Source organism: Sceloporus undulatus, chromosome 1 (assembly GCF_019175285.1).
Source record: "Sceloporus undulatus isolate JIND9_A2432 ecotype Alabama chromosome 1, SceUnd_v1.1, whole genome shotgun sequence".
Lineage (NCBI taxonomy): Eukaryota > Metazoa > Chordata > Lepidosauria > Squamata > Phrynosomatidae > Sceloporus > Sceloporus undulatus.
This window is the reverse complement of record NC_056522.1, coordinates 27131501-27156528: the sequence shown is the minus strand read 5'-3', so window position 1 is coordinate 27156528 and position 25028 is coordinate 27131501. Positions and strand designations below refer to the sequence as shown.

At 39.4% G+C, this 25028-nt stretch overlaps 1 protein-coding gene across 1 annotated transcript in view; it reads left to right on the top strand.

The window, feature by feature from the left end:
• The window catches only part of PRKCE (protein kinase C epsilon), a 454557-nt gene that overhangs the window by 416713 nt on the left and 12816 nt on the right, over positions 1–25028 (top strand). Inside the window, exons 13-15 of the mRNA XM_042455912.1 lie at positions 8978–9116; positions 11130–11318; positions 16803–16949. Coding sequence (XP_042311846.1) covers positions 8978–9116; positions 11130–11318; positions 16803–16949 — 475 coding nt within the window. The remainder of the gene's footprint in view (positions 1–8977; positions 9117–11129; positions 11319–16802; positions 16950–25028) is intronic.

The following is a 25028-nucleotide window of genomic DNA, read 5'->3' as shown; positions in this document are numbered from 1 at the left end:
TGGTAGCATAAGCTTTCCTTCTTTCTTTTATTTAGTCTCAAAGATGCTACGAGATCACCTTGCATACATAGCTATTGAGGTATACCTCAGTTAAAGGAATGGATATGTTCCTGGATGTTAAAGAAGTAAATTTGGTAGAGGCAGAAATAACATGGAAAGAATAAGGATAGGTTGAATTTATCTCAATCATTATGCCACATCTCACTTCACCTACCTTTAGAGATTCATCTTTTTCTGCAGTTTCTCCCCACTTCCATCAGGAAGATGGCAGGGGGCAACTGAGGATCATCTGACTATGTTGTCATAGGTGAACACACCATCAAAGTGTCTTCTCCACAACCTCCAGAAAACTCTCAGGGAGATCCTAGAGGATGTGTGTTTCTGATTCTCAAAACATAGCAGATGATCCTGTTGGGGTGTATGTGTTGTGGCAAAAAACCAGCAGAGGTTTGAGGCATTTAACAAAAACTTTACTTAACAGACGTCTTAAAAAACTGAAGCAAAACAAAACAATATGAATGGCACAGTACACAGCAGCAAAAAATTAAAGCACAGTCAAAAATCCTGATTCAGCAGCATGCCAACATTGTCTTACCATTACAGCAGCATGGAGAGCAATATACAAAGAATGCTCCCCATAATCCAGCAAATCTACAAGGTAGTTACACCTTTCTAATTGGTTAACATAATCACCTGGTCTACTTAGCCCATTACCATGATCTACACCTGCCACTTTACTAGACTCTCATCCAGTCACAACTTAGTATACCTTGACAGATCCTCGGCTATCTGCTGTCTTCCTTTGGCCACCACATGGCTGTGAGGGTGGAGTTGCATGAAAACACTGAGTCCCGGGGAGGCTGGTCTCATTACACACAGGAGATGCTCAATAACCCAAACACTGGACTAATGACCCAAAAGCTGGACTAATACCCACATAGCTCAGCAAGAGGAGGGCAGGCATCCTTTGGATTGTGCATAGCTCTCAAATTTTCAGTGCGGTTCTCAACTGAGTACTTGCATACAAATTTTTGTGTTTGCCTTTCATGACTGTATCTGTTGGGAAAGGAAAATTGAGGAAAGCTGGCATTGGATTTTCTACTGGGTTTTGGGGCATATCTTTAATTCAGCTGCAGAGGGTCCCAATTTAGAGCATTAGCACTGAGGGGGAAGTGTTTTACTAATCTAAATCCTCCTCTGCTTCACCCCATCTCCATAATCCTTCAGTGCTGCTATTATACTCCAAAACAGGAAAATAGTAACCACAAAGCAAATACTGGTGGTTTTCTCAATGGGAATAACACTGAGAAGTGATATTTAGTTTGAGGAAGTGGGAGAAGAGAGGTGTGAAATTTTTTTGTGTGTGCATACACACACATGCACCTTCATATTACCTATTGACTTATGGTGATCCCAGGAATTTCATAAGGTTTTCTTAAGTAAAGAATATTCAGGCCTTGTTTGCATGAACCAAGATACTCAAGGGGCATCTTGGAGTATTCTGGCCCCACAACTCCCTCATTCTGCCCCCATTACATTGGCCTCTGTCTCCGCATTGCAGTGGCTTTCTGTACCAGTGTAGTGCTCGGCAGCACTAAAACAGAGGGCTCCAGATCTTCCTGGAAAATCCAGAGCAACAAGTAAGTTCTTGTAGGCCCAGTACACATGGCCCAAAAGCGGTGTAGCACCACTGATACTAGGGTTCAGGAGCGCACGGGAACCGCACGCTCCTGACCCCTAGTATGTATGGGCGGCGTCATCTTGATGCAGTGCCTTCCATATGGCTCGTGCATCCATGACGTGTCTTGTGCAACATGCCCAAATGGGGCGTAAATGGCACCTTGGTGGGGTCACGGGAAAGGGGCTCCATTTTGGAGCTCTTTTTTTCCGGTGGATCCTTGTTGCGGCCATGTGGTAGCCATGGCAATGATCCAAAGGAGAAAGGGATGGGCCTCTGGATTTTTGAGCCCATGCTCACTTATTCTTCCAGGGCTCTCTGACACATTATCTGTATGTCCCACAATAAATCTAACCTTTCTGCTAGACAGCCATGTCATCAACAGCACCTTCCCACCCTCCAGCATTTCAGAGTTGAAAACTGGGACACATGGGGCCATATAACACCAGAGTATGGTCAAGATGGCAAAGATTATTAATAAGGAAGAACACATAAGCTAAGAGAGGCCGCAGCAGTTTGAGTTATTTGTGTGCAAATTGCTTTGGCACTCTGAGCTCATTTTGCAGCAATTGAAGTCAGCTGAGGACAAAAGGGGAGGTAGGAGGAATAGAGAGAAACCAGGACATTTTAGAAGCAACTGAAAAAGTGGGATGACGAGAATTAGTTAGTACTGTCCCTGCCAAATTGGAACAATTGGAGAGTATAGAACTTAATATTCATCAGAATCTGTAACTGTAGGGAGATCTGGAGTCAGCATCTCAGTTCCATGCTAAGTCAACTGAAAGGATACACTGGATGGAACTCCTGAAGTTCCAGTCTGTAGTATCATACCGTCCTTGGCTGCTTCTGTACCAGAAAGTTTTCAAAGCACAAATCCTTTAGTGTTTTTATTGTTCTTAGAGCTAGAAAACATATTTACTATAACAAGGAATCTTTCACTGCCAAAGCATGAATACATGATTTTTTTTTTCCACACCCACAAGCAGAAACATGTCAAGTTTGCTTTTGGCAGCCATCTAATAAGAGAGAGAAAAAACCACCCTTCTTCCTAATAGTTTTTTTTATAAGTTAACAGCTTGTTAGGGAACCACATACTTGATACATTATTTAATTATATTTAAGTTCCATAAATAATATGAACATCTGTTTTCATGTAACAGTCGTCTGTGTAAATTTGACCATGGAACGACTTCCCATTACAAAGAACTCCTAAAGTTCATCCTTTGCCAGTGGAAACTTGGGGGATGGGGAGATATCATGGAGCTAAAAGCTGCTTGTTTCCTTTCCTCAAGAATACCCTTGAGAGCACAGCTGAGAAATCTTTTTTTTTTTAATTGTAATATCTTGGGATCCCATGAATTACCAAGAAGATGCCTACCAAATGGTGGGAATACTTTATTTAATTTCTGCAATTTGATTCACCTTGTCAGTGTGGAACTTTAAAGCATACAATTTGGGAGAGACCAGGGGCCCATTTACACTACATAATTATACCACTTTAATTCCACTTTTACTGCCAAATAAGAATTTTTACTGCCTCGGCAACATAATGTATAGAATGTCTCAGAAGTGACAGGATGCATAAAATCAGCTGTAGAAAGGGCTTTTTTCTTTTTCCTTTACGAGAGGAAAACACTGAGAAGGTACCTAGATTCCCTAGATCAGTGGTTTCAATCAGTAGTATGTGTACCAATTGTGAGACACACAAATGGTCAAGGGACAACACAGGTATCTTGATTGTAGCAATAAAAATTGTTTCCAGTAGTAATACCAAAATGTATATGTTGTTCTTTACCATCATCCTATTAAAATTTGTTTGACAGTATTCTTAAAATGTTCTACTATTCATGGAATTATTATTTTTGTTTACTGTGTTTGTGCCTAATAATACTACTAGATGGTACTGAATACTCATAAACATTACATCTATGATAAACGAGGGCTTGGTTTTCACTGTTGTGGCACCCACCATGCTTGTTAGAGTGATTGATGGGACTTAAGGTACGAAAGATTGAGAACCGCTGCCCTTGCATAAATCTTGCTCATGAAACCCAGGTGATGTTTTGCTTTGCATTATGATTTCCCCTCATTAGTCTTCATTTCATCTGTAATTTGACATCTTATCTATACGTGAACTTAAAACACCTCAACAAAACAAGCAGTGTTTTGTTTGAGAAGTCAAATTAATCTTTTCAGCCGGTACAAAAGTAAAGCTCAACAATGCATCTGAAAATAAATTTGGCCTCTGAGGACATGTTTGCCTTCATTTTTAAGCATTCAACCATCACACTTCATTTGACTTGAACTCAATAGTATCATCCCATTCTTTCACAATCTTTCAACATGAGTCTTTTTCCAGGTGTTATTTGATGTTTTGTTGAAAAGATGATATACAGCAAAAGAAATACATTTGCACTTCACTGCCTCTGCTATAGTGCATTTACTTCTTTTACTCTACAATAATTGCATACCAGTTTGTCAAACCTCTTTTATGGCAGAGAAAGACAAATGGTATCATTCATTCAAAAGTAAAGGGCTAAATCTAACATTCACCTGGCAGTTTCTCCCCCTCACTGCAGCCTTTCATGTCACCTGGAAGTCAGCTCAAGGGCCTGTTTTGGGGAGCAGGGGAATATGAGGCTGGATGCAATAGGGAGGAAGGATTCCCCAACCCCTGCATAATTCCACTGGAATCTGCTATTTCATAAAGAGAAGTCAAGTACAAATTGCGTTTCCCTTATCTGGAATTTCAAAACCCAAAATATTCCCAAAACCAAAACTTTCTTTATGGGTATCTGAGATAGTGACAGCTTTGCTTCTAAAATACTGTATACGTGTATAAGTTGTATATGAAACATACTAGATATACTCATATATAAGTCTAGAAATTTTAGTCAAAAAATTGAGCCCGACTTATCCACAGGTCATGTAAGTACTGTACTTTAACTCTTAGCAAAAAAGGAACCATCTCCTTCTCTGAGTAGAGTAGCAAAAGGCAAGAGCTTAATCTGTCCAGGGAGAACCTAAAAGAAGCACTGACCTCCTCTACTCTCTCCGCTGGGGTACTGCTTCTGGCTTTTTGGAATGCCCAGGAGGGAAAATGGTGGTGGTAGTTTCCTCCTCACTCATCTGGCCTTTAGAGTGAGAACAAACATTTATGCCTGCAAGAATTTTGTATGTTCTTTGACTTAGTTTCCTTAGCTTCATCCTTTACATCCTTTGTTACACGCCCCTAGTTTTACCATTGACTTACACATGAGTTGTATCAAAATCCATAATTTTGGTCCCAAAACCCGCCTTCAACTTATACATGAGGCTGCCCTATATCATGTATACAGTGGATCCTTGTTATACGCTGGGGTTTGGTTCCAAGATCCCCCGTGTATAACAAAATCCGTGTATGCTCAAGTCCCATTAAGTATAATGACATAGCAAAATGGTGTCCCTAATAAAAAATGGAACATCAAGGTAAATTTATACTTTTTTGGAACATTTTCAAACCGTGTATGCTTAAATCCATGTATAAAAAATCCGTGTATAAGAAGGGCCGACTGTATATGGTATATGAATTTTGTGTTTAGATTTGAGTCTCATCTCTAAGATATTTCATGATGTACATATATACACCCTGAGAGAAAGGCAAACGCAAAAACTCTTCCTAAAATCCAAAATGTGGGAGGTGTTCTTTGTACCCAGTTCATTATGCTTACCTTGTTAGCTTATTTATATTCACTACAATCACTTATAACCTCACAATTTTAACTTTTCTGATAGTATGGCTTCTATGAGTACCCAGCTTGTTGGGGGGCAATTAATTTACAAACATTGTAAACCATTTAGAGACTGCTTAGGCGGTATGAAGCAGTATATACATGAAGCTGCCATTGCTATTGTTATTGCCAAGAAAACACCATCCTTAGGATCATTATAAATCGGAAATGACTTAAAGGCACACAACAGCAACACAACAAGAACATTATTTACTAAAACATTGTGAAATCCATAGCAACGTAGGATTTCAAAGAAATGTAAACCTAACTGAATAAGCAAAGGATTATCTTGGCCTTTGGGAAAGTAGCATAGGCTCCAGCTACTTCTCTTAGTTTCTGCCCCAGTTTGAAAGCCTTTTCTTCACTTTACAAGGTCTGCTCAAACCTTATAGGTTTGCCTTTTTAAAAAGCAGGACACAGCAGACATCATTTGGTTAGTTTAAATCTGGCAGAATGATAAGCTGTCAGAAAAGGTTTCTCCTTGCCAGGTTTTCAAAATAGCATTAAGGGGCAGTTGAATTTCATGATGCACAATTTAACAATCAAGAAGTAACTATCCACAAGTTTGTGTTCTACGTAAATACTAAATGAAAGTATTGATTTCAGTTAACCTAGCCACATATTCCTCTGTAAAATCAACTCATTGTCCACATTTACAATGACACAACCAAATATAGGTGTTTTGGCATCTATATAAAAGGAAAAGCTTTCCAACCTTCAAACAGAGATGTCCTTTATAATTAGGGACATCTGTGAAGTCTATAAAAGACAAGTTTCTGGCCCTAAAATAAGGGACATCCTTTACACCTGACAACCCTATCACTTCATGGTTACTGCAATAGTTCTACAAGTTTCCTCAAAAGTTCTTTGCCAGGTTTGTAAGTTTTTTATGTGCAGAAAGTTATTGTTAATTGACGAGGCCCAAGCAATTCTAGTCAATTCTTCTCTTTCTCCAAAACAAAGGTTTTCAGCACAGACTATTTCATTCCACTGAATTGTCCATATCTTAGACATCAGCAAACTGGTTTTGAAAAAATACAACTTAATATATCACTACTTCTTTCAGAGAAGCCAGGCATTTTTCCTGATCAGGCAATTTGTTCTTTTGTGTAATTACACTGTGAATAAAATTAGCTTTTGGTCACTTCAGGCTGACCTATCTTTGGTCTCCAAGCTAAGAATGCAGAAAGAGAAAGGAGAAATTTAACAGAACGGTGTCCCCTAGCTACCCAGAATTAAAGTCTTTGGGTAAGCTCTCATTTAAAGGCAAGAGTTGGCATTAGTATGGGGAAGTTAACAAAAGAGAAGATGGATAGTTTTGTAGGCAGTACTGTTGAAGATGACAGTTATTGACTTGCTGCTGTAACAAAATAGCTGACTGGTCCTTTGATCAGGTTCTGAGAATCTCTGTTCTCCTATCATGCCTCATAAAATCTGAATTTTGCAAAGTATTAACAAGATTCTCTCCCCCCCCCCATTTTTCATTGAAATAAGCATGAAAAAAGAAGGCAGATGGATGTTCTAGCCACAAAAAGCTCCCATAGGATTTGCTTGTTTGTTTGTTTCAAGGACAAGGCTACTGTGTGAATGCAGTTAAGCAGGGTGCATTTGTGTTTCATCAGACCCAACAGCTGCATGGTTGGTCAGCTACTGAGGTTTTTCTCTTGCAGTTATGCCTCCTCCCCAGCAGCAACATTCCTTCTGTGTCAAAGTCAAACTAGATATTCCCTTCGATGTCTATGTTTAACCCATTTTCCCTCCCACATTGGGATTTTCTATAGGTATCTGCCTTAGCAGGTTTCACTATGGTGTAGTGATTTCAATGTTGAACTAAGACACTGAGAGAGCAGGATTTGAATCCCTGCTCAGCCATGGAAACTCACTGGATGACAAGTGAATAACAATCTCTCAGCCTCAAAGGAAAGCAATGGCAAATCCTTTTAATCTTGCCAAGGAAGTTCATGTCCATGATAGTTTACTTTAAGGTCACCATGAATTGGAAGGCACACAATAACAACATGTCTCAGCAGTCAGACTTGCAAATTAAGCCTAAATTTACATCTTGTGAGCAGTCACAAAGAAAAGGCACATTAAATGCAAGATATATAGGAGAAGAAAATCAAAACAAATAGGCATCTTTCACCTCTTGGGGAAGGATCTCTGCAAAAAATGTGATAAACACATCATCTAGTTTGATCTATCATCACGCATCTTCCACTTTTCTCTCCTTCTTTGTGTGGAACTCCTTTTTCTGTCAAATAGAGATTATCTGCCTACTGGAGAAAGGGGCATGTTTCTAATCTCACTTCAGATAATAATAATTAATAATTATTAATAATATTTATTATTATTATCATTATTATCTATATTTCCCACCTCTCCCTGTGGATCGAGGCGGGATTACAACAATAAAAACAACAATTACAAGATTAAAATTAAAATGCCATATAAAATACACTCAATAAAACAATATACCAATACCAATACAATGTGTTGACTAAATTGTCATTTAAAATACATATCATTACAAATAGAAGTGGAGTATTTCTAACTCTCTTATAACAGATTGGGTGGATAGGCCTGCTGGAGGAGATCATGATCCCTTCATCCCCAAATCTGACTCAAAAACTTGTTGGTTGAGACTTTTAAAGTAAGAACACCCTTAATTACACATCAGTAAATGTTTTGAAAATTATCCTCATTTTCACCACATTTTGTTTATTAAGGGAAGAGATGGCAAACCATCAATTGTTTAGTAAGAGATTTTCTCTCTTTAAAATGCTGTGAGGAAGATCTGAGCATTCATAATTTCAGGATGTGAGATGAAATGTACAGACCAGTGTTAGGTATAGTCATCCAGATCCCTTGTGTCAGATTTGCAACTCACCATTTTGACATTACAAAAACAGCTAGTGCCCACCATCCACGAAAAGGGGAAAGTAACATCTGAATTAATGCTATAAGAGCCCCGGTGGTGCAGTGGATAAATGCCTGTACTGAAGCCACTCTCTCAAAACCATAAGGTTGCGAGTTCAATACCAGCAAAAGGGCTCAAGCTTGACTCAGGCTTGCATCCTTCCGAGGACACTAAAATGAGTACCCAGATTGTTGGGGGCAATTAGCTTACAGTTGTAAACTGTTTAGACACTGTTAGTTCAGTATGAAGTGGTATATAAATGAAGCTGTTTGTTTGTTACTGATAGATTATTACCTCAAAGCCTTTTTTGAAGGGGGAATGGAGTAGGTTTTTATTTAAGACCACAAAGTTTTGATGGTCAAATGCAGTGCATCCTTGAATGAAAGCCAATATGAGCATTATTTTCATAAAATATCTAAAAAGACCCATCAATTACCTTGCAAAAGTGAGTGTATTATGTACAGGCACATATGTGGTGAATTTGATTCGGTAACTTAATCTAAATGTTTCTGTTAAGTAAACAAATAAGAAGAGACAACGTTTTTGAAATAATTATTATTACTATTATTATTTTGGCTAAGGTGGGGTAATCTTCCTCCTTTCTTGTTCAAGGGACCTGAAACTGGACAATATTCTTCTTGATGCCGAAGGCCACTGCAAACTAGCTGACTTTGGAATGTGCAAGGAAGGGATCTTGAATGGAGTAACGACTACTACCTTTTGTGGAACGCCAGACTACATAGCTCCAGAGGTATAGCATTTTGCATCTATGGAGAAACCATCTTCTTACCATAATAGCATACATAAAGTATCTCTTCCCCAAATTCCTTCCATGCAGTTACATTTAGACTTGCGGATGTTGGTGACTAGAAGACAACATTGCCACAGGATTAGGAAACTGCACCCCTTTGTAGCCTCAGAGTACTACAATCATTCCCATTATCTCTGTGATATTCATTGGAGCTGCTAAGATTTTAGGGTTTACTGTAATTCCATGTATATGGTTATTTCTGGCTGATGTAAGGGTGACATTATGAAGCCATGGGCATGCATGAACCATAGAATGATGATGATGTGGGAGAACCTATTCAGGGCCAATACCTGGTAAACCAGCCCACAGTATGTGTCCTAAATAAACTGGGTGCCCTATGGTTGTCTCATACTGGGAAGAGAATACTCAGGAGCTGCAATTCTAATGGTTAACAGTCCCTGCCTTCATGATGCATTACATCAGAACTCTTTGATGTAATGTCATCCTACTACCTCTTGTTGCTGTAGGGAGGTAGTACTATGGAAACTGAGATAAATATGTGGTCCTCACACAAAAAAGCAGGAGAAGAAAGCCACGTTTTTTTCTACTACCACATAAGACCAATCTTCTCCATTGTATACATGGTAAAAACATATGAAGAAGTCTGCTAGACTGATCTAAAAACAAATCTAGTTCAACATCCTCTTGCCCATGTTGATCTCCCAGATACCTCTTAGAAGCCCACAAAAAAGTACATATAAGCAGTAGTACCCTCCCATTTGTATCCTTTGGAAACTATTGTTCACAAATAACCTGTCTCACATGCTAGCCAAAATGTTTAGTGTATAGTTCACCATGGGTAGTTGCCATTGGTAGCAATAAATTTTCCCACGTCCTTTTGAAGACATCTGAGTTGCTATCTCACATTTAACTATACAGAGTACAAAAGTACTTCCATTTCTGCTGAATCTCCTGCCTTTCAGTTTCATCAGGTTACCCTGATTTCTAATACAGTGCACCTATGTTCCAGGAACCCACTATAGATACCAAATCCATGGATGCTCAAGTCCCACTAAAGACAGTGGTATAGTAAAATAGTGCCATTTTTACAAAATGGAAAAATTAAAGTTTGCCTTTTGGAATGTATACATTTTTTGGAATATTTTCAAGCAATGGGTGCTTGAATCTGTGGATAAAGAATCCGGTGATACAGAGGGCTGACTGTATTTGTTAATAATTGTTGTCTTTGACTTATGGTGACCTTATGAGCATCAAATTATCCACAGCCCTGTTTATGTCTTGCAAACACAAGGCTATGGCTTCCTTGAATGATTCAGTCCAGTTGTCATATGTTCTACTTCCTTTTTTTGCTGGCTCTCACCTATCAAGCCCTATTGTCTTTTCCAAAAAGTCATGTCATCTCATGATATGTCTAAAGTATGATAGCCTTAATTAGATCATTTTATTTTCTAGGGAATGTTCAGGCTTGATTTGCTCTAGGAACCATTTAGTTGTCTTTTTTGGCTGTTCATGGTATCATAAAACTTTCCTTCAGTACCACATTTAAAATTAGTTGATTTTCTTCCTATCAGCTTTCTTCACTGTCCAATTCTAATTTTACAAGTAATATACTAAAATATATAGAATATAATTTTCATTAACAGATATTTAGTGCCTGACTCTTATTGGTTAGTTCCAGCTAAAGCAGACCCACTAAATCAGTTGTTGAATGATCAGTCAACAGGTAGGAAATCCCAATTATCTACTGTAATTGGGCTTAACCCAGGGGGATTTGGGTCGGTATATATTTAATGGGCTTTCTGTGAGCTTGTGGGAAACATACAAATGTTTTCAGATTTTTAGGTGGAACTCACAAACTATTAACAAAAAAAAGTACACATCCCTAATTCAGTTGTTCTTGAAATAAGAAAGGAAAACCCCAAACTTGTTCATTATAAGCAGTTTTTGTCCCTCTCTTTTTCCTCCCTTCTCCTCTCTTGATTTTCCTAACAGATCCTCCAGGAATTAGAATATGGTCCTTCAGTAGACTGGTGGGCACTGGGTGTTCTCATGTATGAAATGATGGCCGGGCAACCCCCCTTTGAAGCTGACAATGAAGATGACCTCTTTGAGTCCATCTTGCATGATGATGTCCTGTATCCAGTGTGGCTTAGCAAAGAAGCTGTCAGCATTTTGAAAGCTGTAAGACACCCTCTCCCTCTACCCTCCGCTTTTTTTTTTTTAAACTATCTTCTTGAACTTGAATTTTCCTACAACAATTAAAGGACAGCCACCACTGGGAGTTCAACCACAGTTCAGAGGTTTGATGACAGTATTAAAAGGGCCCTGGATGAATTACACTTCTTGTGGGAAAGGGACAAAATGTTTGTGTTCCTTTCAGCTGTATAAAACTATGCACTTGAGAATCATGTTTCAGGGAGGAGGAAAAAAACACAAGCAAACTGTAGTGCCTTATCAGGCTGACATTGCACATTGCATGGCTGCTATAGAAGGGAAAGGATTATGTAATTAAAGAAATATGATCTACATGTTTATATTGGGCCCCAATCCAAGACAGATTTAGCAAACTGGTAATACAGTCCTTAATTACATTAACTCAAGGATGAAATAATGCAGTTGTAGCTGGACTACATCTACCAGCATCCCCAGGCAGTTTAGCCAATGGTAATCCTGGGAGATATTATCCAAAAAATCTAGAGGGCTGTATGATTATCTGTCTTGATTTAGATGTGTATGGTATTGTTTCAGTGTACTGCCCACCCACCCCTGAAACCTGCATAGGCTTACAGCCTCTGTGCAAAAGTAATATACTGTCTTAACATTTCGAACTTTTCACCTGACTTGCCTTTTTTTTAAAAAAGGAGCAAAATAGGTGTGAAGTTAGTTTAGTAGGCTTTTGTCTTTTTGGTCCATTAAAGGGGTCATGGATAGTACATTTAAGAGTGCATGCCAGTCATTTGATCAAAAGAATATTCTCATTCTGCTTTGTTAAAAATAATTATTATTCTTTGAACCATATAGGTCCATAAACATAATCATTGACATGCCCATTTTTCATCAAATATATTTAATACAAATTAATGTTAGAAATGTTAAATTAATTCTGACACTGAATTAACTTTTAAAACAAATTTTAAAAATTCATTTCCAAATACCTTCAATTAATATTTCAAGTTTTCAGTTCTCTGAAAAACAACAGTAGGAACACATAAGAGAAAAATACTAGCAACCAGAAGGGTATCATGAGGATTGCAAAAGTAGAAAAGATCTTTAGCATTACAAATAAAAAATCTCAGGAAGGAAAACCACTCCTTCTCCCCAAACAAGCTGTACAGGGCTGAACATGGTCACTGCGCACAAAATTCTGACCACAGGAAACCAGAAGCCACAACGGGAGGAGGGAGGAACTGAGTACCCAAGAAGAAACATGGCTGGCTGGAATTCTGATGAGAAGTCCTCCGCACTGAAACACTGGGTTGAGAGATATATTCAGTCTATACTAAAAGAAAGAGAGAGAGAGAGAGAGGTGTAAATGACACCTACCTTTCCACCCAAGGGTTTCGGTGAAGGGAAGTGTCTGTGAAATTGCAATAATTTGTCTCATAAAAATCTTTCACAAACCAATAGTTCTTAAAAGAGAAGTGAATCAAGATATACAAGACTTCCTGGAAAACCTCATAGTTTAACTCTGAACGTGAGACGCTTATCGCTTGATGTTTTAAATCAGCTTCAGGCGGGATGTGGAATGGAGACGGGGATTATCACACACCAGATCGCCACTGAATCGCCAGCCACCATCAGCCCAGATCCCAGTCGCATTCTACCAGCACTTTTTAGAAGCCGGAAAGCTTTCTGACTTCAAAAAAGTGCTGGCAGAACTTGGACCCAGCTGGGACCTGGACTGATGGCGGCCGGCGATTGGGCAGTGATTTAGTGTGCAATAATCCCTGCCTCCATCCCGTGTCCCGGCTGCAGCCTGGGAGGCTGGAGCCAATTTAAAACGCTGGGCAATAAGCTTCTAAACCCAGACTAGACAAATAATCCAGTTTGTCACTGCTTTAATTTCCATGGCTGAATGCTGTGAAATTCTGGGAACTTTAGTTTTGTGACCTACCAAACTACAAATCCCAGAATTCCACTGCATTGAACCATAGCAGTCAAAGTGGTGTCAAACTGGATTATTTCTCCCACTGCAGATGCAGCCCTAGTTGCTTTGAAGAAAAAGCTAGGCAAGTAGAATCTATCAAAAAAAAGTACACCATTCAAGTACTGACCTGGAATTGGACTGAAGCCTAGGATAAAAGTTCTTTTGAGAAGGTTTTATGCCTGTGGCATGGAGGGCTGCAACGCAGAGGAACACAGGGAGACCTCACCATGAAATCCATGAGTCTGTAAGATTTAAGTTAGCTCTGTGATCCATGGATTTCATGGCACATGGAAGTATCCAGTGTATTGTTTCATAAACTCAGCTGAAATTAAGAAAGAGCAGATTAAGACTGATTGAGAAGTCCTAGATTTTGTTCCTGTTCTTTTTTTTATTTTATACTGGGTTAAAATAAACTGACCTGGGAAACTGGTATAAAAAGTCTCATTGTGCAGGGAGATGACAGAAGATATTCTGGAATAAACAAACATATATGGATCTCTAAAATAAAATCAGAAAGAACAGGAACAAAATCTGGGACTTTCTTTTTAATGAGTCTGGATGCATCAAAAACTGTATCATATCCATAGCTTATTTAGCAAAAGTAAGTAACAAGGAGGGAGGAAAGAGGGAAGGGGGAAGGCTTTTTCTTAGTAAATTTTAGACTTGGCTTAGTATTTGAATCTTGTGTTTTCCTTCTTTTCCTTGTACTTTAGTGGCATGCAGTTAAACCAAGGATCAGGGAAAACAGAGGAAATGGAGAGGCGGCTATGTATTTGAGTGTCGAATATTAACAAGGGATTAGCTTTGGAACACTTTGTTTCCTTACATTGTACTGTTAGACATGGGTTTTCTTCATCAGGCACTGTAAATCAAAGTCCTGCTTAGACTTCTAAAAGCATTTTTCAGTAACTTTTGTAGAATAGCTTTTGCTGTCCATGAAAATAGTTTTCATTGCTGCTTTATCCATTTCTTTGCAGTAGTTATCTAAATCTTCCAGAAATATTATACAATCTCAGCAACCCATGTATGCTTTGAAACTAAAAGCTTTGAGAATCTAAGTTTTAGTTTCTCTAAAGCAAAACTGAAATCTTTTATGTGCTCTGTTGGCAGAGGTCCCATCCATTTCCAGAGGTTTCTTGACATTAGACAGCCCAGAAGTTATTAAAATGTTTAAGTATCTCGTGACTTCTGGGAATTCAAAACTTTTATTTAAGGCTTAGGCTTGATTCCCTTGGAAGCGGAGAATAACATGGGGAATTGAGGAACTGTTGCTTAGCTTTGCACGCAGAAGGCCCTAAAATTATCCTTGGCATCTCTAGTAGAGATCAGAAGAGTTTAGCGCCACCCCACCACCCCGATGTTGGTAAACTGTAACACCAGCCATCCTTTACCAAAGCTTAAAAAGTAACTTTTAAAAACCTGTTATTTTTAAAAGATAACTTTTCAAGTTTAAACTTCTCAATTTTAAAAGACAGCCCATTAGTAATGCTTATTTCTCATTACACGAGAACAGCTTGTTGTGTTACTCATTGGTTACATTATTTTTATTTATTTTTTGATTACCTTTAAAAAACACTTTAAAATTCAAATCCTCCTATAGAACCTCTAAAAAGTAACAGAGTAATGCCTAAAGAGTAATAGGCAAGCATTACTCAGTCCAGTACATTATCATCTGTCATGTTACTTTTTCAAAAATGACTATATTGGTAGTATTGTTACCAAAAGGAAATACATTGGACCCTTGTTATACGCTGGGGTTTGGTTCCAAGATCCCCCGTGGATAACAAAATCCGTGGATGTTCAAGTCGCATTAAATATAATGACATAGCAAAATGGTGTCCCTTATAAAAAATGGAAAATCAAGGTTTGATATTTGAAATTTATACTTTTTTGGAACATTTTCAAACCGTGTATACTTGAATCCGTCTATAAAAAAATCTGTGTATAAGAAGGGCCAACTGTAATAGCATTAATTGTGATACTCTGTCTTTCACCCCTGGCCAAACTGGCTGGAGCTGGAAGGAACCAGGGTCTCTGCAACTATTTTTAATCTGTGGGAGGGTCTCATCATTGGCAGACAGGTTTTTAATTTTGCCTATCTGCAGGTACTTGCAGGGGTGGGGAGCAAATTAATTTTCCCAGCATCTGTCAAGTCCACTGTATGCTTAAAATTGCCTTCCACGTGTTCAGTATGGCTTACTCCAAGGTAAGTGTGCATAGGATAGACTGCAGACAGACTCTATTAATCCTGGGAGGACTCAACAACAACCATTATCTTAATAGTGCTTGATCATTTAATGCCTTTCTGATTAATAATTCATGAGGAGACACAACTTCATAGGAGTGTTATCCCAATTTTGTCAGATCATTTCAGAAGAGGCTCAAGCCCCCCTGACTGTGTAAAACCATTGATCCATCTACCCCTTCAGAATCCATCAGCCCTAGCCAGAATAGCAGGTTGTGAGGGATCATGAGAGTTGCAGTCTAACCACATCTAGAGTACCACTAATTATCCATCTATGCTCTCTCTCAGGGCAGTTTACACCTACAATGTACAGACAGCTGTTATTGGGTTGTTATTCAGTGAGTCTTTTCCAGGCCAGCCCTCCCTACAAATGTCAGGGGTTGAATCTGGGACCTTTTATATGCAAAGCTCTGTATATTCTTTGGCTGAGCCACAGTCCTATCCCATGCTAAATGGATGAATAGGGGAGATTTAGTCAGACAGAATAGGAAGACCTTATATGTGTTCCATTATACATTACAGTGCTTATTTGCAGTCATGTATATCTTTCGTTTGTATCTACACAGAACTTTAACGTGTGAGTGCAATAAAAAATTAAGTTACACAAGTACACTAATCTGATGGCTGAGCTCAGCTGTGGTTTATAGCCATGCAATATCTGAAATAATCATATTGAATCTGATGAAGCCCAAAATATATACTCCTAGCTAGCTGTAATATCACTACAGAAAGTAAGGAGTTTTTTGCACAGGAGGCATCCCATGCAGAAACAGGATTTAAAACAGGATTTAAAGGGGGGGGGGGGGGGGGACTAAGAAGACACAAAAGTGTAATTGATTTTGAGACACATTGGGGTTAACGCAACATTAAACTGGCTAGAAAGTAGATAAAACGTGATTCTTTTTACTTCTGGAAAATCCAGAAAGTAAAAAGAATCACGTTTTATCTACTTTCTAGCCGGGTTAATGTTTTGTTAATACACCTTAACAGCGACGTCATCTGAAAATCATTTGCGCTTTTATGTGTCTTTTCTACTTTCTGTCCGGGTTAATGATGGGTTAACTCAGACCTCATCTGATAATAAATCCACTTTGGGGGGGGGGGTTCACTTTAAATCCTGTTTTTGCACAAGATTCCTCCCGTGTGATAAACTCCTAAGACATGTAGGGGACTTTCCTGTCTTTCAAGAGCCTTGGCTTCATGGCCCCAGCTTACCAGTGCAGCTGTCCCTCACAAACAATATAATATTTGTTACTTGTTGGTTTTCTTCTAGTTCATGACAAAAAATCCAAATAAGCGACTCGGCTGTGTAGCATCCCAGAATGGTGAAGATGCCATTAAGCAACACCCATTCTTTAAAGAAATCGACTGGGTTCTTCTAGAACAAAGGAAAATCAAGCCACCCTTCAAACCTCGGATTGTAAGTAATGATCTGAATTTGTACGAGAGAAAGTGGTTGAAAGTGTGTAATATAATAACTGGTTGATTTCCATCATGTTATTAAGAGTGCAATATTGTAAATGCTAATATGGTAAAATACACACTGTGCTAAATATAGTCAGAAAGTTGGTTTCTTCAGAGGTAAGTGTCATGTTCATGAATGATACGGAGGTTGTGAAAATGTTCAGTTTGCCTTTATTATCAATTGAAGAATTCATTCAATTCTGTTGTTGTTTTTATATAAAAAAGTAGTCCACACATTAAATTACATAGAGGATACCTGTACTGAGTTGGTATCTTGACAATCTAAAGCTGTTGTTCTTGATCATATCCCACTGCCACTTTTCATCACTAAGATCACAGGTAAGATAACCATATGTTGACTATCATCTATTGCATTAGTCAGAGCATATGAATTTACCCTATGTTTCCATGGTATCTCTGGTCAAAATATATCCGTACTGGAATGTGCTTTCACTTTAATATAATGCTACAGTCTCTACACCAGGGAAGCTTTGAGCTGAGGATCAAGTTCCTAATCTATGGAATTTACAAAAACAATAAAGAGAAAAAAACTTTAATTGAGGGACATACCTATGGGATTTGCCAGTTCAGGAATATTTCAGTCAGCTTTCACTTTATAGCAAATATATCTCTACACAAAACAATCAACTTGTTTTTTATTTTCTTTACCAAATTGCACTGACTGATCAACTAATTGGTTATTGTAGAAGCTAAGAATATTTCTAGCAGCTTCTCTCTTGACTAGAAATCTAGTCCCAGAAATTAATGGATTTTGGTAGGACCTGAGAGTTTTATTATGGTGGTCTCTGTTTCAATTCAATGCCCCTTTATTACATAGATGATCCCTGGGCATCAGAATGTCATTGGTACACCTTTCTGAATGACACCATCTTTAAAAATAGGGCTTGAGAAGCCTCAGGTTTCCTTGGACTCATTTCCTTCTTTGCTGTGCTATTGTATTTGTGTAGCTGCTTGAACACTGTTGCAATATACATTGATTGACTGACTGACTAATTGATGGAGATCAACAACACCAACAACACTTGTTTCTAATGCCATGGAAACATAACCTCAGAGAATTCACTTGGCCATCTAGTGCTTGATATTACTTCCCCTGGATACTTCAGTAGACTCTGGAGTAGGTTCAGGTTTATGGTCTATTATGTTGCTGTTGAAGCTGAAAGCATTAATATACCCTAAAGACTGTGCATTGCTATTATTTCCTCAAAAGAAGTATTATGGTTATGGTAGATTTCACCTGAAAATATCCATGTTGGGTTTTTTGTAATTTTTCCCAGGATTTGTATTTTAGGGCAGCTTCATACAGATGGTCATTGAATGACTACAGCAAGTTATTACTTGGGTGAATAAAACATTCAGATTAATTACTGCAACCAGGTCTCTTTCATGGCCCCAGTACCAATATCATAATGTAACTGAAAGTGACTTAGGGTCAAAGTAGATAAAACATTTATCATTTTCCCCAAGGTGCTTCCCCATATTGCGAAAGATGTCATAGCAGATAGTTTTCCTCAACTTGCGTTTGGCATACTTTTGTTTTAGAACATAATTGGAAAGTAAGTATTTGCAAGGATAATTACTGAGGCACTTAATATCTCAGAAGATCCCACTGTGGGAAGAAAAGAAGTGAATCCTAGGGAATATAAATTCCCATTAATAGCTAGATTGATCAAAAGTTTTTTAAGGCTCCTATTCATAGGAGTGAACAAATTGCAGTTGGCAGTGCTGTTGGAAAGAGGCAAATTAATTGGGAAATAGCTGAACTAGTATCAAGAGGTTTGTGGTCCTACTGCAAGAGTTTTCCTAAGTAAACTTTTAAACTTGATCTTATATTGTGGGCAAACAAAACACTTAGGCGCGTTCTAGACGGGCCTTTAATACGCCCCCGTCACGTGCTAGGGGTTGGCCGAGGACCTAGCGTCCACACTGGCCTCACCCCTAGCACATGACGAGGGCGTAAAGATGGCGGCGCCCTATACACACGGGCGCCGCCATCTTTACGTGCTGGACGCGTTGCGTCCGCACGTGTCGCCCTGCAAGTGACACTGCGAGTGCACGACTAGCGCCTCATGGCGTCTCTTCCGGAGCACAGAAAGGAGCGCGATTTTCGCGCTCCTTCTGTGCAGCGTCCGGGAACCGCGAGGTTTGGCTGCTGCAGTTCCCGGACGCTGCAACCAGTGGCAGCGGCAGACCGCCGCTTCTTGGCGGTCTGTAACGTGCCTTAGACTGGGGAGCACCTTTATCTTGAGGGAGCATGGGTCCTTTCTCCCAGATATGAAGTTGGTGGGCCTGGCTTACACTAAAAGGAATCCCTCAGGAAATATGCAGGAAACTATTTCTCTCAAGTCCTTGCAGTCGTTGATTTCTCCTTGTGCCCTACCCATAATGAACAAGGGCCATTTTGCTAATCATCTACATCATTACCATTAACGCCAGCAGTTTCTCTTTTCCACTGGCTGATGGGATCTTCCTCATCTTGGCCTCCTTACGGTGCAAGCCCTGCTTCTAATGCTAGATTTACAAGAACTATCTCCGTAACTAGAAAGATACAATGCCAGCTGGCCTCCAGCCAGTAGTAAAATCTGATTTTAAACCAATATGTTGCTTATTCACTCAAGATGGATGCCTGGAGGAACTTATGTTTTAATTTTAGTTTTATCTTTTAAAATTATAATCCCAGTTTTGGGAGAAAGGCCAAATCCCACAGATAAATGAATTCCATGAATAAATAAATAGATAGATAAACTTATGGAAGTCACATTGTACTGGGGAGAAGCTGGGGAGACCTACTTCTGATCCTGTATCAGGAAGGGAGACCATAAATTTCGGTCAGGCAGAAGCGCAACACTTCTGCTACCTCACTCCCACACTCCAAAAACTACATTTTAGCTGTGGGCCAACTACATGAACAAAGCTAAATGTTTCTCTACCACACACTCTTCACCAGTCAGTAAATAGTTATGCTGTAAGGCGGTCATAGCACCTAAAAGGTGGGGAAGTTGCATTTGCATGAAGAGTTCTGCCTGAGGGAAATTTACAGCATCTCTTTTTGATCCAGGATCTGTTAATGATTAAAGATAAAGGAACCCCATCCCATATGCAGCCTGGTAATTCTAACCGACTCTCACATCATTTCTGTATCGCAGTTTGCAGTAGTGATGTTTGAGATGCTAACATTTTGACAGAGCAATATCAAAACAGTAATAGTAGGAATGACTCTTTGTGTTCACACTGAATAAACCTTCCCTGTCCTTTCCTTACTGGGGACAGAACAGAGTGTATAAGCCCTCAAAGCTGGGGCCCATTCATACTATGCTAATATAACACTGTGGTTCCACTATGAATACCATAGCAACATGTAGAACCCTGGAGCTTGTACTTTGATGAGCATTAGAGTTGTTTGGTTGGGGATTCTAAAAACCTCTCCCTATACTGCAAATCTCAGGATTCCATAAGATATTACCATGGCAGATAAAGTGGAATTATAGCTCTGTGATTCTGTTGTGTGAAAGAGCCCTGACCACTACTCTGTTGAGCATAGGGCGAGGAAAAATGCAGAAGTTTTGCAAGGTGAAAGGGGCCTGTGGATTAATTGTTTGGACCAACACCAAACCTGACCCAAGAAATATTTGTAAGGACAGAGATGAAAAAATCCCAGAAATGTTTGAAGCCATGTTGGGGAAATGAGACTTAAATACACCTTACTTTTTCCGGACTGGAGGTGATATCTTTAATAGCAATAATTTTGAGGGTTTTGAATAGAGGGGTTATGATTATGGTGATGATCACCACTATCACCACCAGAAGAATAATATAGTCTGCCAAGTGTGAATACATCCTCTAAAAATGTTTGTCAAATAGACACAAACCCCTGCATTGCAGTTCCAGGCAGGCAGAAAAATCAGAAAATGTATAAAGCCCCTGCTAAACTATGCAGGACTCCAGTGTGGTGGATGGACTGCACTTGCCTCTGTGATGACATTTGGACTGCTAATCCCAGTCTTTCTTGGTCTTAAATGAAATCATAAATAAAATCATAGTTGCTATAGTCCATCAGCACCCCGGAGTTTGAACAGGGGGTCTCATTCCACCACCCTAGGATGAGGTTTCTCCACACCCACTGCTCATAGGTCACTGGTGCCATGGTCCTGCCTGTAATTGCTGAATTCTAAACTGCTATATTACATTCTAATCTGCCTATGCAGCATTCTTGCTCCTTTTAAGTCTTGTTTTAAGGATGCCAGAAATGTCTTAGATTTTTCAGCACTGTACTGCAGCAAAAGTTTTCATTTGAGCAACCCCATCAGTAAAAGAAAAAAAAAAAAAAGCATGTAGACCTCATACCTGGCAAATGTTGACAGCTAGTTCACAAGTGATTTCTTTTCTCATGAGCCAAAAAAAAAAAAAACCCTCACCAAATTTTTCTAAAGGCTTCCATCACTAATGTTTTTGAAAACTGTGCAGAGACATCTCTGCCTGCTTAAAAATATGTCAAACTTAGATGCTGTATAACCATTTCTAGTACAGTCGACCCTCCGTTTTGCAGGGGATCATGTGAAAACAGAGACTCACATGTATTCAAGCCCCATAGGCTTGAATGGGGCGCACCCCCGCGAGCATGCGGGGGTATGTGCCACAGGAGGGCAGCCGATTTATGATAATGGAGGTCGCCCCTCCATGTATAAGCAAGAACACAGATCTCAAGTCCACAAGAAAGGAGGGGCAACTGTAGTTTGTACTGGAGTGAACAGTTATATAGTGGGCCCCTGCTTTACGTGGGAGATCCGTTCCAGACCTCCCCCTCCCCACATAAAAAAAGCATGTATGCTTGAGCCCCATTGGATATAATGGGGCTTGTGCTCACCGCACGGCTATGCATATGCGCTTTGGGTGCATGTGCCATTCTCCCATTTCCCGGGTGGGAGCCCGCGTATGGCATGGACTCACTGTACTCTGCAGATAAAAATAAATATCCCATGTACCTGCTCCCTGGCTGATGGGGGCTTTGTTGTAGCCAAACTTTCACCACCCACACAAGAGGAAGGTGTTGGTAGGCTCTGGGAAACCACAAGGCTTCCAGAAATATAAAAACTTCTGTAGAAAAGGAAAACTTAAGGGAGTGGGGAAACACACACACACAACCCAATGAGGACTGTGGCCATGGGATGCTGACTGACTGGTGAGGCTGAGGAAATGGAAAACCAGATGGGAAGTGAAGTGGACAGGACCCTAAACAACACCCACTGCATGCTGCAACATTTTTTGCAGGCCCCACCTGTGTAAATCTTTTTTTTAAATAACAGGATAGTAATATTGTAATAGATACTGGGTTGCAAAGAAATATGGCTGGAATCCTTAAAGAGGGACTTTCTTTCTGGAGACAACATTTTAAACCAAAAGAACCTTATAGAAATTTGCTGTGTGTGTTTTCACTTTTCAATGACTTTTAACAAATGCTGTGCCAAAAATTATGTGCATTTTAACTAGGGTTTTTTTCTTCCTGTTCTGCTCATTTGAAGTCATAATGTTGCACATGTAGTTTCATACCCGACCTGTCCTAGGCGTGGGATTATGACTTTGCAGTTTGACTGTGGCAAATAAAACAAAACAAAACAAAACAAATCCCTTCTTAAAATGCAGTGTCCTTCAATAACAGAAATGGGAACACTAGAAAGTACCGGCCAAGTAAATTTCTTTTTGTGTGAATGTTCTCTCTTTCAAGTTTGCTTCAGTGTGAATGTCCCTCTTTAAGGTAAGGCCTACAGTGTGGGGAAATTGTCCAGGTAGGTCCATTTTTAGGCCTAATGTGAGGTGTCCTCCCCCCCCCCCCAGTCTCATATATTTCCATTCAGTCATCGGGATGCATGGCAACTGGCATATAGCAGAGGGTGGGACTGCAAGTGGGGGCTGTACTGCATGCATTTGCATGGAATGTATTCTGTTCAGAGCAACTTTGGGCAGTGGGATTGACCCATGTACCATTATAAAACACTCTTTCATGGATTCTCCCCGTTTCCTTTGTACACTTACTGTATAGACTCTAAGATCATGATATCTTTTGTGATGGCTGGGCCAACAATCTTGACTGATAGATAAAAGTAAATATTTTAACTGGCCTATGCATAGCTTAATATAATAGTGCCAACTAATGTTGGAGGCTTAGTGCAGTATGTTCAAGAGATATACACTAATTTTTGGTCATGCTGGCAAGAATTAAAAATTCCAAATGTTTTCTCCGCATTGCTAGACTTCTTTGTGCATTTTTTTCTATTAGTTTTGAATATTAGGACTTTTTTTGGAAAAATTCATTGGATAAAAACATGTTTGTGGAAAGTATATTCTTGTGCAATACAAAAATTAATTTGCACATATAGTATTTTTGTATATGCAAGATTCACAAATTATTTTCTATGCCAATGATTTTTTTTGCCAAAAAAGGCTTAAACTTGAAAAATAATTGAAAAAGGAATAAAAACTTGCACTGTATCAAGATATGTCAAGACATCCTTTCTCATCATGAATGAGAAAATTTGCAAATATTCTGTTATACGCCTATTATTCACCACATTCTGTGCCAAGCTTTAATACAGTGGGCCCTTGTTACCCACTGAGGTTTGGTTCCAGGATCCCCCATGGATAACAAAATCCATGGATGCTCAAGTCCTATTCAATCCAATGACATAACAAAATGGTGTCTCTTATATAAAATGGAAAATCAAGGTTTGCTATTTGGAATTTATGCTTTTCTGAATATTTTCAAGCTGTGGATAAAGAGGGACGGCTGTATTATGCTTGCCTTAAGGAATAAATTGATTGCACCCTTAAAGGCTCCTCAGAGCCTTCTAGGCCTCCGTATACTGAGACAGAAGAGGAGGTTGTGTCTCTGTAACAACTAGTCTTTCAAGGATCTGTTCTTCTGGTCAGCTTTTTCTGAATAATGATCCTGGGTTGAAATCATTTGTGCAAATGAGTGACCTTCCCTAAAGAGTGCTTCCCCACTGGGTTTCTATAGATGTCATTGGCATGGCAAACATGCCCAGATCATTGATGACAGCAGAAACACAGTGGATACTTGAGCCAAGTAAAGTTTGAAATAAAAGTGGGAGTGGATCCTATAAAAATTGGGGCAGGGGGGAACTTTGCCAACAGTAGTCCTTCAGTTATTTCTAGTAGCATTTAGATGAAACCCTCTCCCATAAACCTTTCTAGAACTCCAACTTCTCCTGAACAATTAGCCCCAAATCCTCACACCATTTTTCACCTGTAAATGGAATGGTATTTTTATTCAGTCTTATGAAAACAGGTAACCTGGTGCACACTTACATTCAGTGGAAGTAAGTCCCACTGAACCTAAATTTTCCTCTCTCATTCTGCACAATCAACCTGTGATTACCATACTGTGAGGAGGAGAGCAGAGATAAACCCAATAGCTCTACACTATCCTACATTTCTCTGTTGCCATTACTCTAACCCCTTATTTAAGGGGGCTGAATCAATGCACTGTGGAGAGTACCCTACTAGTGTCTCTACTCACATAGATCCCCTGCTTAATTTAGAGCCCTGGTCCTTTTGCATGTGAGAAGAGTTACACCTCCAATACACAAAGGGTGATAAGAGTGCAACAGAAGGTATGGGACCAATTGACCTGTCCTTATTCACCTTCACAAATGGGCTGGTCAAGGCCAATCCTACCAATAGGTAGACTGGCACAATCACTGGAGGCCACAAGTGACAGGCAAGTGTTGTGCCTCTCTGTTGAAGGTCACAGCTATGTGCTCCATGTGGCTCGCTCTGCCACCCCTCAGCTAGCCAGCCATATTCACAAGTGATGAAGGATGTTGCCTCATGATCTCATCACCACTGTTGTAATACGATGCAATTGCTACTCTGGTCATCTTCTAGTTGGAGGGTGGAAATCCTTTTGTTCTGTAAGCAACAAGATATCATGGGCCATCTTTGGACAGATTTATTTATAGAGTGAGGAATTTATTCAGTTTCATTTAAAATTTTGTGT